The 12,583-nt window shown below is 43.2% G+C and overlaps 1 protein-coding gene across 16 annotated transcripts in view; it reads left to right on the forward strand.

Moving 5' to 3' along the window:
- The window catches only part of LOC106562332 (pleckstrin homology domain-containing family A member 7), a 184,183-nt gene that overhangs the window by 128,086 nt on the left and 43,514 nt on the right, over nucleotides 1–12,583 (forward strand). For 15 of the 16 annotated variants that reach the window (XM_045689231.1, XM_045689232.1, XM_045689234.1 and 12 more), the window contains 4 exons: nucleotides 1,334–1,558; nucleotides 5,896–6,117; nucleotides 6,342–6,475; nucleotides 6,584–6,729. In XM_045689231.1, the coding sequence (XP_045545187.1) occupies nucleotides 1,334–1,558; nucleotides 5,896–6,117; nucleotides 6,342–6,475; nucleotides 6,584–6,729 (727 nt within the window). The remainder of the gene's footprint in view (nucleotides 1–1,333; nucleotides 1,559–5,895; nucleotides 6,118–6,341; nucleotides 6,476–6,583; nucleotides 6,730–12,583) is intronic. The other variant, XM_045689241.1, reaches the window with a different exon arrangement.

Below are 12,583 nucleotides of genomic sequence, written 5' to 3' on the forward strand. Positions count from 1 at the left end.
CTGTATGACCTCATTTTGTGCACGGGGGCATTGTCATGCTGAAACAGGAAAGGGCCTTCCCCAAACTGTTGCCTCAAAGTTGGAAGCACAGAATCGTCTAGAATTTCATTGTATGCTGTTGCGTTAAATTTCCCTAAACTGGAACTAAGGGACCTAGCCAGAACCATGAAAAACAGCCCCAGACCATTATTTATCCTCCACCAAACTTTACAGTTGGCACTATGCATTCGGGCAGGTAGCGTTCTACTGGCAACCCAGATTCGTCCGTTGGACTGCCAGATAGTGAAGCGTGATTCATCACTTCAGAAAACACGTTTTTACACTGCTCCAGAGTCCAATGGCGGCGAGCTTTACACCCCTCCAGCCGACGCTTGGTATTGCTCATGGTGAACTTAGGCTTGTGTGCAGTTGCTCGTCCATGGAAACCGATTTCATGAAGCTCCTGACAAACAGTTCTTGTGCTGATGTTGCTTCCAGAGGCAGTTTGGAACTCAAAAGTGAGTGTTGGAACCGAGGACAGCACTCAGCGGTCCCGTTCTGTGAGCTTGTGTGGCCTACCACTTTGTGGCTGAGACGTTGTTGCTCCTAGATGCTTACATTTCACAATACGATCACTTACAGTTGAACGGGGCAGCTCTAGCAGGTCAGAACTTTGACGAACTGACTTGTTGGAAAGGTGGCATCCTATGACGGTCTCATGTTGAAAGTCACTGAGCTCTTCAGTAAGGCCATTCTACTGCCAATGTTTGTCTATGGAGATTGCATGGCGGTGTGCTCGATTTTATACACCTGTCAGCAACGGGTGTGGCTGAAATAACCAAATCCACTAATTTGAAGGGATGTCCACATACTTTTGTATATATAGTGTATGTGACGTAGTACGCAATTAGCAGGCCGAGATTAAGCTAGAAACCCCATTCAAAATTTAAAACATGCATACCGGTCTGGAATAGTGTTCTTGTATACAGCTTTTTGATCAAATGTATACTTTTTAAACTATTAAGCTTTTTGTCCTTCCCCCCAAAAAGTCATCCACTTCAATGGGATTTCTTCAACATTCTAAAGCTCTCATTGTTAAAAACTCCCAGACTTTTTTGCATCTTGATCTAATGTAAAATGATGGTGGCACCTAAACTCTCTCCCTTCAGCCTTCTCTAACCCATTCCTCGTCTTTCGTTTAATCTGTCCTTTCTTTCCCTCCTGCTCTCTTTCTCCCTCACCCTCTCTGTCTCCCCCTCTTCCTTTGCAATCCTCTCCCCTGCTCCCTCCCTCCCGCTCTCTCTTGCTGGTGTCGTGGGCTGTGTTAATTTATACCCTCCCTCCCTCCTCTCAGGAGAGACCAAAGAGTGCCTTGGAGCGTCTGTACTCTGGGGATGTGCTGCAGCAGCAGAGCAGGGGGAGGATGAGTGCTGAGGAGCAGCTGCAGAGGATGAAGAGGCACCAGAAAGCTCTGGTCCGCCAGCGCAAGAGGACCCTGAGTCAAGGAGAACGCCAGGCCTCTTCATCACGAGCCTCCTCATCATCACAGCAACGCCCCCTTTCCGCAGACCTGGGTTCAGTACGTTAGAGCTACTCCTCACGCCTAAAGCATGACCATTAGAGCTACAGCTACAATGCATGCAGAAGTTACAATGCATGGAGAAGTTACAATGCATGCAGAAGTTACAATGCATGCAGAAGTTACAATGCATGGAGAAGTATGTAGAAGAGGAGAAGTATATCCCCCCCCTTAAAATATTTAGATGCACTATTGTAAAGTGGTTGTTCCACTGGATATCATAAGGTGAATGCACCATTTTGTAAGTCGCTCTGGATAAGAGCGTCTGCTAAATGACTTAAATGTAAATGTAAATGTAAGTAACAATGCATGCAACCACTAATACATTTCAGTTGCGTAGGGTTTTCATAGTGCCGTTGATGTGAGTTTGAGTGTGTGAGTTGGTCTGAACTAGCTGGTGCAGCAGGTAAGTGGGTGTGAGAATTGACTGCTGTGATTGTGTGAGACGTGAGAGGTGAGAGATGCTGTGGTGTGACATGCAGGTGGAACTACTGCTGTTCTCACCTAGGAAGTGAAGGACTATGAATATGCAATAACAGAAAGGACAGAATAGGTGGGGCCACTGATTTCAAATGTCCTTGACTCCATCGCAAGAAAATGATTGAAAGGATTGAGAGATATTCACATACTGCATTTTAGACTACAGTCGGTCTCTAATGAAGTGCTATGATACTGATCATGGTAATGATTAACCTCACTTCCTCAACTCTATTAAAGGCCCTGGGAGATATGGAAACGGCATTCTTATATGTCAGCCATCTTTAACTGTGTCAAAGTGCTTTTTGTTGGTTAGCTTGTGAGAATCTTTATGTGAATTATTAGTACTAAACACTGATGCATTAATGCAGCTTCAGTAAATCAGCTTTGTGGGGGTTGATTGTAGTTGATTGATTGTGCTACACTGAATCATATCCCTACTGCTGCATTAACGACGCATAGCCATTACCTCTCTCCTCTCTACACCCACCCCTGGCTAAACAACAAGTGTTCTCTCAGCATTTCTCTAATGTTACCTCAATACTAGAGATACACACAGAAGCTAATAACTCTCTCAATCTCTCCCACCCTGACTAAACTGCAGTTTGACCTACTCCCAGGCTCCATGACAGTGTTTCAGTCTGTGTTCCTATCACTCCACTAGTGTAGCCCACTGCTAAGAGACTAACCACATACCCTTGTTCTAGAACGGTCTGTCATTCTCTAACCAGGTCTCATTGTGCTGCTCAGACAAAACATACATAATCCTGCAGATTAAAAAAATATACTTTTTACATTATTTATTTTCACTGCCATTTTAAAGAGGATATAGACTGCTGGATGAAACATTTTCTAACATCATCTACTGACTCATCAGCATATATATTTAAATTCCCTGATAGTTTGATGCGATGCAACATCCGTCTAATACTGTTATTTTTAGTCGATTAGTCTTTGTATATAAGTAAAAGCTTCTAAGGAATGACTTTAGCAATGTGAATGCAGTTCTGATTGTGGTGACTTGTAGATCTTACCACCACTTATCCCTCCTTGTTAACTGACTCTACATACAGCAATGCCTAATGTAAAGTACATGTATCCGTGTGCCACTACCTTTATCCATTGTGCCAATCATTTACAGTCGTATCAGAACTAAAGTCTGCATATTATTTCTCTGTTTATCTGCAAATGGAGGATCACCTACTAAGCTCCCTCCCTCTTCTCCACATATTTCATGTAGAGGTTTGCGAATAAGAAATAAACACACATTTTCCTAATAAATGCATGCCATGTGTTTTTTCTTCATTGCATGTCTATTAAATATGTATTTGTGGTATTTACTGCACTGGATATTTTTATTTTTGTCTAGTAAGCATGATGCCTGGGACCAATATGTACATGTAAATGAATGTAGCTAGATGGATCCCTCTCTTGTCATCTTCTCTCCAATCACTGACTGCACAAGTAGAGTGATGCATGCTGTGGTCTGAGAGCTTAGCACTCGTACTGCACTCCCATCAACAGTCCTGTACACGCTGGTGGTTTTGCCTGTGGAGAATAGTGTTGCATTTGTCATATTGTATGCCATTGTATGTATGTTTGAATGGAAAACACACATAAATGTCTTTTTTTTAAAGGGAAAATGCACAATATACAGTATAGCTACAGAGAAGAACACGTCAATGTCTGTAGAGTCTCACACTGGATGCTGCCATGGAATTGTAGCAACAAATCCTGAGTCAACAGTTGGAAAGGGGACTAATAATGTGGTTGTTTTGGTGTATCACTGTTGTGTCTGTGAAGCAGCAATATGGTTGTGTCTGTGAAGCAGTAGTATGGTTGTGTTGGTGTGTAACTGTTGTGTCTGTGAAGCAGCAGTATGGTAGTGTTGGTGTGTAACTGTTGTGTCTGTGAAGCAGCAGTATGGTAGTGTTGGTGTGTAACTGTTGTGTCTGTGAAGCAGCAGTATGGTTGTGTTGGTGTGTAACTGTTGTGTCTGTGAAGCAGTAGTATGGTTGTGTTGGTGTGTAACTGTTGTGTCTGTGAAGCAGCAGTATGGTAGTGTTGGTGTGTAACTGTTGTGTCTGTGAAGCAGTAGTATGGTTGTGTTGGTGTGTAACTGTTGTGTCTGTGAAGCAGCAGTATGGTAGTGTTGGTGTGTAACTGTTGTGTCTGTGAAGCAGTAGTATGGTTGTGTTGGTGTGTAACTGTTGTGTCTGTGAAGCAGTAGTATGGTTGTGTTGGTGTTTAACTCTTGTGTCTGTGAAGCAGCAGAATGGTTGTGTTGGTGTGTAACTGTTGTGTCTGTGAAGCAGTAGTATGGTTGTGTTGGTGTGTAACTGTTGTGTCTGTGAAGCAGCAGTATGGTTGTGTTGGTGTGTAACTGTTGTGTCTGTGAAGCAGTAGTATGGTTGTGTTGGTGTGTAACTGTTGTGTCTGTGAAGCAGCAGTATGGTTGTGTTGGTGTGTAACTGTTGTGTCTGTGAAGCAGTAGTATGGTTGTGTTGGTGTGTAACTGTTGTGTCTGTGAAGCAGTAGTATGGTTGTGTTGGTGTTTAACTCTTGTGTCTGTGAAGCAGCAGAATGGTTGTGTTAGTGTGTAACTGTTGTGTCTGTGAAGCAGCAGTATGGTTGTGTTGGTGTGTAACTGTTGTGTCTGTGAAGCAGCAGTATGGTAGTGTTGGTGTGTAACTGTTGTGTCTGTGAAGCAGTAGTATGGTTGTGTTGGTGTGTAACTGTTGTGTCTGTGAAGCAGCAGTATGGTTGTGTTGGTGTGTAACTGTTGTGTCTGTGAAGCAGCAGTATGGTAGTGTCTGTGAAGCAGCAGTACGGTTGTGTTGGTGTTTAACTGTTGTGTCTGTGAAGCAGCAGTATGGTAGTGTTGGTGTGTAACTGTTGTGTCTGTGAAGCAGCAGTATGGTAGTGTTGGTGTGTAACTGTTGTGTCTGTGAAGCAGCAGTATGGTAGTGTTGGTGTGTAACTGTTGTGTCTGTGAAGCAGCAGTATGGTTGTGTTGGTGTGTAACTGTTGTGTCTGTGAAGCAGCAGTATGGTTGTGTTGATGTTTAACTGTTGTGTCTGTGAAGCAGCAGTATGGTAGTGTTGGTGTGTAACTGTTGTGTCTGTGAAGCAGCAGTATGGTTGTGTTGGTGTGTAACTGTTGTGTCTGTGAAGCAGTAGTATGGTTGTGTTGATGTTTAACTGTTGTGTCTGTGAAGCAGCAGTATGGTAGTGTCTGTGAAGCAGTAGTATGGTTGTGTTGGTGTGTAACTGTTGTGTCTGTGAAGCAGCAGTATGGTTGTGTTGGTGTTTAACTGTTGTGTCTGTGAAGCAGCAGTATGGTAGTTTGGGGGGGAACAGTTGTGTCTGTGAAGCAGCAGTATGGTAGTTTGGGGGGGAACTGTTGTGTCTGTGAAGCAGTAGTATGGTTGTGTTGGTGTGTAACTGTTGTCTGTGAAGCAGCAGTATGGTAGAGTTGGTGTGTAACTGTTGTGTCTGTGAAGCAGCAGTATGGTATTGTTGGTGTGTAACTGTTGTGTCTGTGAAGCAGCAGTATGGTTGTGTTGGTGTGTAACTGTTGTGTCTGTGAAGCAGTAGTATGGTTGTGTTGGTGTGTAACTGTTGTGTCTGTGAAGCAGTAGTATGGTTGTGTTGGTGTGTAACTGTTGTGTCTGTGAAGCAGCAGTATGGTAGTGTTGGTGTGTAACTGTTGTGTCTGTGAAGCAGTAGTATGGTTGTGTTGGTGTGTAACTGTTGTGTCTGTGAAGCAGCAGTATGGTAGTGTTGGTGTGTAACTGTTGTGTCTGTGAAGCAGTAGTGTTTGTGTGTAACTGTCATGTCTGTCTACCCCTCCTCCTCCAGTGGAGGCGAGAGCAGGAGTTTGACCTGCAGTTGCTGGAGCGGGCGGTGCAGGGGGAGGAGGCGCGGGGAGTGGTCCAGGGCGAGGAGTGTCGAGCGGAGCACAGTGATAGACCTCGGTCCCAGTCAGACGAGTGGCTGACCCTCCACTCTACAGCCACGTCCACACTTACCCGGGAGGCGGACCTGGAGACGCTGGACTATGACCTGGACCTCAGCCGAGAGGTACAACCTGACCCTCACCACCTCCTCCATCAAACCTCACCAAGTCAGAGCTGTTCACTTTAACATTTCATTAAGGACTTAGTACTTTCACAATACATTTTAAACAATTGAATAGGCTTGTTTTCAGCTTCAATGGTTATATTCCCTAATCCCTACAGTAATGGTACTAGAGTTGAATAGCTGTTAGTAGGAAACGTCTACTGTGTGTGTTTCTCTGTGTGTAGCTGGCCAAACCTCAGAAGGTGTTCATCCCTGAACGCTACGTAGACACAGAGCCTGAGGAACCTCTCAGCCCTCAGGAGGTGGAGGCTCGCCATCGCAACAGGGAGCGCATCAAGAACATTCTGGCCAAGTCCAGGTATATTACAGCACCACCACTACTCACTGGGCCAATATGGAAGATCAGTTTGACAGGCCATTCAATTCATTGTGTAATGGTGTGTGGTGTGTGTGTCTGTGTGATTAGTGTTCAGATCCTAGCGGGGCCCTCTGTGGCGGTGGACAAGCCAGAGGTGGTGGGTCTGGACTCAGCCCTGCTGAAGCAGGAGAGGATCATCACTATGTCTTACGCCCTGGCCTCAGAGGCCTCCCTGAAGAGCAAGCAGGTCGCAGGTAATACCAACACACACAACTAGACACTCTGTAGTAATACCAACACACACAACTAGACACTCTCTGTAGTAATACCAGCACACACAACTAGACACACTCTGTAGTAATACCAACACACACAACTAGACACTCTGTAGTAATACCAACACACACAACTAGACACTCTGTAGTAATACCAACACACACAACTAGACACACTCTGTAGTAATACCAACACACAAAACTAGACACTCTGTAGTAATACCAACACACACAACTGGACACACTCTGTAGTAATACCAACACACACAACTAGACACACTCTGTAGTAATACCAACACACACAACTGGACACACTCTGTAGTAATACCAACACACACAACTAGACACACTCTGTAGTAATACCAACACACACAACTAGACACACTCTGTAGTAATACCAACACACACAACTGGACACACTCTGTAGTAATACCAACACACACAACTAGACACACTCTGTAGTAATACCAACACACACAACTAGACACACTCTGTAGTAATACCAACACACACAACTGGACACACTCTCTGTAGTAATACCAACACACACAACTAGACACACTCTGTAGTAATACCAACACACACAACTGGACACACTCTGTAGTAATACCAACACACACAACTAGACACACTCTGTAGTAATACCAACACACACAACTAGACACACTCTGTAGTAATACCAACACACACAACTAGACACACTCTGTAGTAATACCAACACACACAACTGGACACACTCTGTAGTAATACCAACACACACAACTAGACACACTCTGTAGTAATACCAACACACACAACTAGACACACTCTGTAGTAATACCAACACACACAACTAGACACACTCTGTAGTAATACCAACACACACAACTGGACACACTCTGTAGTAATACCAACACACACAACTAGACACACTCTGTAGTAATACCAACACACACAACTAGACACACTCTGTAGTAATACCAACACACACAACTAGACACACTCTGTAGTAATACCAACACACACAACTGGACACACTCTGTAGTAATACCAACACACACAACTAGACACACTCTGTAGTAATACCAACACACACAACTGGACACACTCTGTAGTAATACCAACACACACAACTGGACACACTCTGTAGTAATACCAACACACACAACTGGACACACTCTGTAGTAATACCAACACACACAACTAGACACACTCTGTAGTAATACCAACACACACAACTGGACACACTCTGTAGTAATACCAACACACACAACTAGACACACTGTAGTAATACCAACACACACAACTAGACACTCTCTGTAGTAATACCAACACACACAACTAGACACACTCTGTAGTAATACCAACACACACAACTAGACACACTCTGTAGTAATACCAACACACACAACTAGACACACTCTGTAGTAATACCAACACACACAACTGGACACACTCTGTAGTAATACCAACACACACAACTAGACACACTCTGTAGTAATACCAACACACACAACTGGACACACTCTGTAGTAATACCAACACACACAACTAGACACACTCTGTAGTAATACCAACACACACAACTAGACACACTCTGTAGTAATACCAACACACACAACTAGACACACTCTGTAGTAATACCAACACACACAACTGGACACACTCTGTAGTAATACCAACACACACAACTGGACACACTCTGTAGTAATACCAACACACACAACTGGACACACTCTGTAGTAATACCAACACACACAACTAGACACACTCTGTAGTAATACCAACACACACAACTGGACACACTCTGTAGTAATACCAACACACACAACTAGACACACTCTGTAGTAATACCAACACACACAACTGGACACACTCTGTAGTAATACCAACACACACAACTAGACACACTCTGTAGTAATACCAACACACACAACTGGACACACTCTGTAGTAATACCAACACACACAACTAGACACACTCTGTAGTAATACCAACACACACAACTAGACACACTCTGTAGTAATACCAACACACACAACTGGACACACTCTGTAGTAATACCAACACACACAACTAGACACACTCTGTAGTAATACCAACACACACAACTAGACACACTCTGTAGTAATACCAACACACACAACTAGACACACTCTGTAGTAATACCAACACACACAACTAGACACACTCTGTAGTAATACCAACACACACAACTGGACACACTCTGTAGTAATACCAACACACACAACTGGACACACTCTGTAGTAATACCAACACACACAACTAGACACACTCTGTAGTAATACCAACACACACAACTGGACACACTCTGTAGTAATACCAACACACACAACTAGACACACTCTGTAGTAATACCAACACACACAACTGGACACACTCTGTAGTAATACCAACACACACAACTGGACACACTCTGTAGTAATACCAACACACACAACTAGACACACTCTGTAGTAATACCAACACACACAACTAGACACACTCTGTAGTAATACCAACACACACAACTGGACACACTCTGTAGTAATACCAACACACACAACTAGACACACTCTGTAGTAATACCAACACACACAACTGGACACACTCTGTAGTAATACCAACACACACAACTGGACACACTCTGTAGTAATACCAACACACACAACTAGACACACTCTGTAGTAATACCAACACACACAACTAGACACACTCTGTAGTAATACCAACACACACAACTGGACACACTCTGTAGTAATACCAACACACACAACTAGACACACTCTGTAGTAATACCAACACACACAACTGGACACACTCTGTAGTAATACCAACACACACAACTGGACACACTCTGTAGTAATACCAACACACACAACTGGACACACTCTGTAGTAATACCAACACACACAACTAGACACACTCTGTAGTAATACCAACACACACAACTAGACACACTCTGTAGTAATACCAACACACACAACTAGACACACTCTGTAGTAATACCAACACACACAACTGGACACACTCTGTAGTAATACCAACACACACAACTAGACACACTCTGTAGTAATACCAACACACACAACTGGACACACTCTGTAGTAATACCAACACACACAACTAGACACACTCTGTAGTAATACCAACACACACAACTAGACACACTCTGTAGTAATACCAACACACACAACTAGACACACTCTGTAGTAATACCAACACACACAACTGGACACACTCTGTAGTAATACCAACACACACAACTGGACACACTCTGTAGTAATACCAACACACACAACTAGACACACTCTGTAGTAATACCAACACACACAACTGGACACACTCTGTAGTAATACCAACACACACAACTAGACACACTCTGTAGTAATACCAACACACACAACTAGACACACTCTGTAGTAATACCAACACACACAACTGGACACACTCTGTAGTAATACCAACACACACAACTGGACACACTCTGTAGTAATACCAACACACACAACTAGACACACTCTGTAGTAATACCAACACACACAACTGGACACACTCTCTGTAGTAATACCAACACACACAACTAGACACACTCTGTAGTAATACCAACACACACAACTGGACACACTCTGTAGTAATACCAACACACACAACTGGACACACTCTGTAGTAATACCAACACACACAACTAGACACACTCTGTAGTAATACCAACACACACAACTAGACACACTCTGTAGTAATACCAACACACACAACTGGACACACTCTGTAGTAATACCAACACACACAACTGGACACACTCTGTAGTAATACCAACACACACAACTGGACACACTCTGTAGTAATACCAACACACACAACTGGACACTCTCTGTAGTAATACCAACACACACAACTGGACACACTCTGTAGTAATACCAACACACACAACTAGACACACTCTGTAGTAATACCAACACACACAACTGGACACACTCTGTAGTAATACCAACACACACAACTAGACACTCTCTGTAGTAATACCAACACACACAACTAGACACACTCTGTAGTAATACCAACACACACAACTAGACACTCTCTGTAGTAATACCAACACACACAACTAGACACTCTCTGTAGTAATACCAACACACACAACTAGACACACTCTGTAGTAATACCAACACACACAACTGGACACACTCTGTAGTAATACCAACACACACAACTGGACACACTCTGTAGTAATACCAACACACACAACTAGACACACTCTGTAGTAATACCAACACACACAACTGGACACACTCTGTAGTAATACCAACACACACAACTAGACACACTCTGTAGTAATACCAACACACACAACTGGACACACTCTGTAGTAATACCAACACACACAACTGGACACACTCTGTAGTAATACCAACACACACAACTAGACACACTCTGTAGTAATACCAACACACACAACTGGACACACTCTGTAGTAATACCAACACACACAACTGGACACACTCTGTAGTAATACCAACACACACAACTGGACACACTCTGTAGTAATACCAACACACACAACTAGACACACTCTGTAGTAATACCAACACACACAACTAGACACACTCTGTAGTAATACCAACACACACAACTAGACACACTCTGTAGTAATACCAACACACACAACTGGACACACTCTGTAGTAATACCAACACACACAACTAGACACACTCTGTAGTAATACCAACACACACAACTGGACACACTCTGTAGTAATACCAACACACACAACTAGACACACTCTGTAGTAATACCAACACACACAACTGGACACACTCTGTAGTAATACCAACACACACAACTAGACACACTCTGTAGTAATACCAACACACACAACTAGACACACTCTGTAGTAATACCAACACACACAACTGGACACACTCTGTAGTAATACCAACACACACAACTAGACACACTCTGTAGTAATACCAACACACACAACTAGACACACTCTGTAGTAATACCAACACACACAACTGGACACACTCTGTAGTAATACCAACACACACAACTAGACACACTCTGTAGTAATACCAACACACACAACTGGACACACTCTGTAGTAATACCAACACACACAACTGGACACACTCTGTAGTAATACCAACACACACAACTGGACACACTCTGTAGTAATACCAACACACACAACTGGACACACTCTGTAGTAATACCAACACACACAACTGGACACACTCTGTAGTAATACCAACACACACAACTAGACACACTCTGTAGTAATACCAACACACACAACTGGACACACTCTGTAGTAATACCAACACACACAACTGGACACACTCTGTAGTAATACCAACACACACAACTGGACACACTCTGTAGTAATACCAACACACACAACTAGACACACTCTGTAGTAATACCAACACACACAACTGGACACACTCTGTAGTAATACCAACACACACAACTAGACACACTCTGTAGTAATACCAACACACACAACTGGACACACTCTGTAGTAATACCAACACACACAACTGGACACACTCTGTAGTAATACCAACACACACAACTGGACACACTCTGTAGTAATACCAACACACACAACTGGACACACTCTGTAGTAATACCAACACACACAACTGGACACACTCTGTAGTAATACCAACACACACAACTAGACACACTCTGTAGTAATACCAACACACACAACTGGACACACTCTGTAGTAATACCAACACACACAACTGGACACACTCTGTAGTAATACCAACACACACAACTGGACACACTCTGTAGTAATACCAACACACACAACTGGACACACTCTGTAGTAATACCAACACAC

This window comes from Salmo salar, chromosome ssa11, assembly GCF_905237065.1.
Source record: "Salmo salar chromosome ssa11, Ssal_v3.1, whole genome shotgun sequence".
Taxonomy (NCBI): domain Eukaryota; kingdom Metazoa; phylum Chordata; class Actinopteri; order Salmoniformes; family Salmonidae; genus Salmo; species Salmo salar.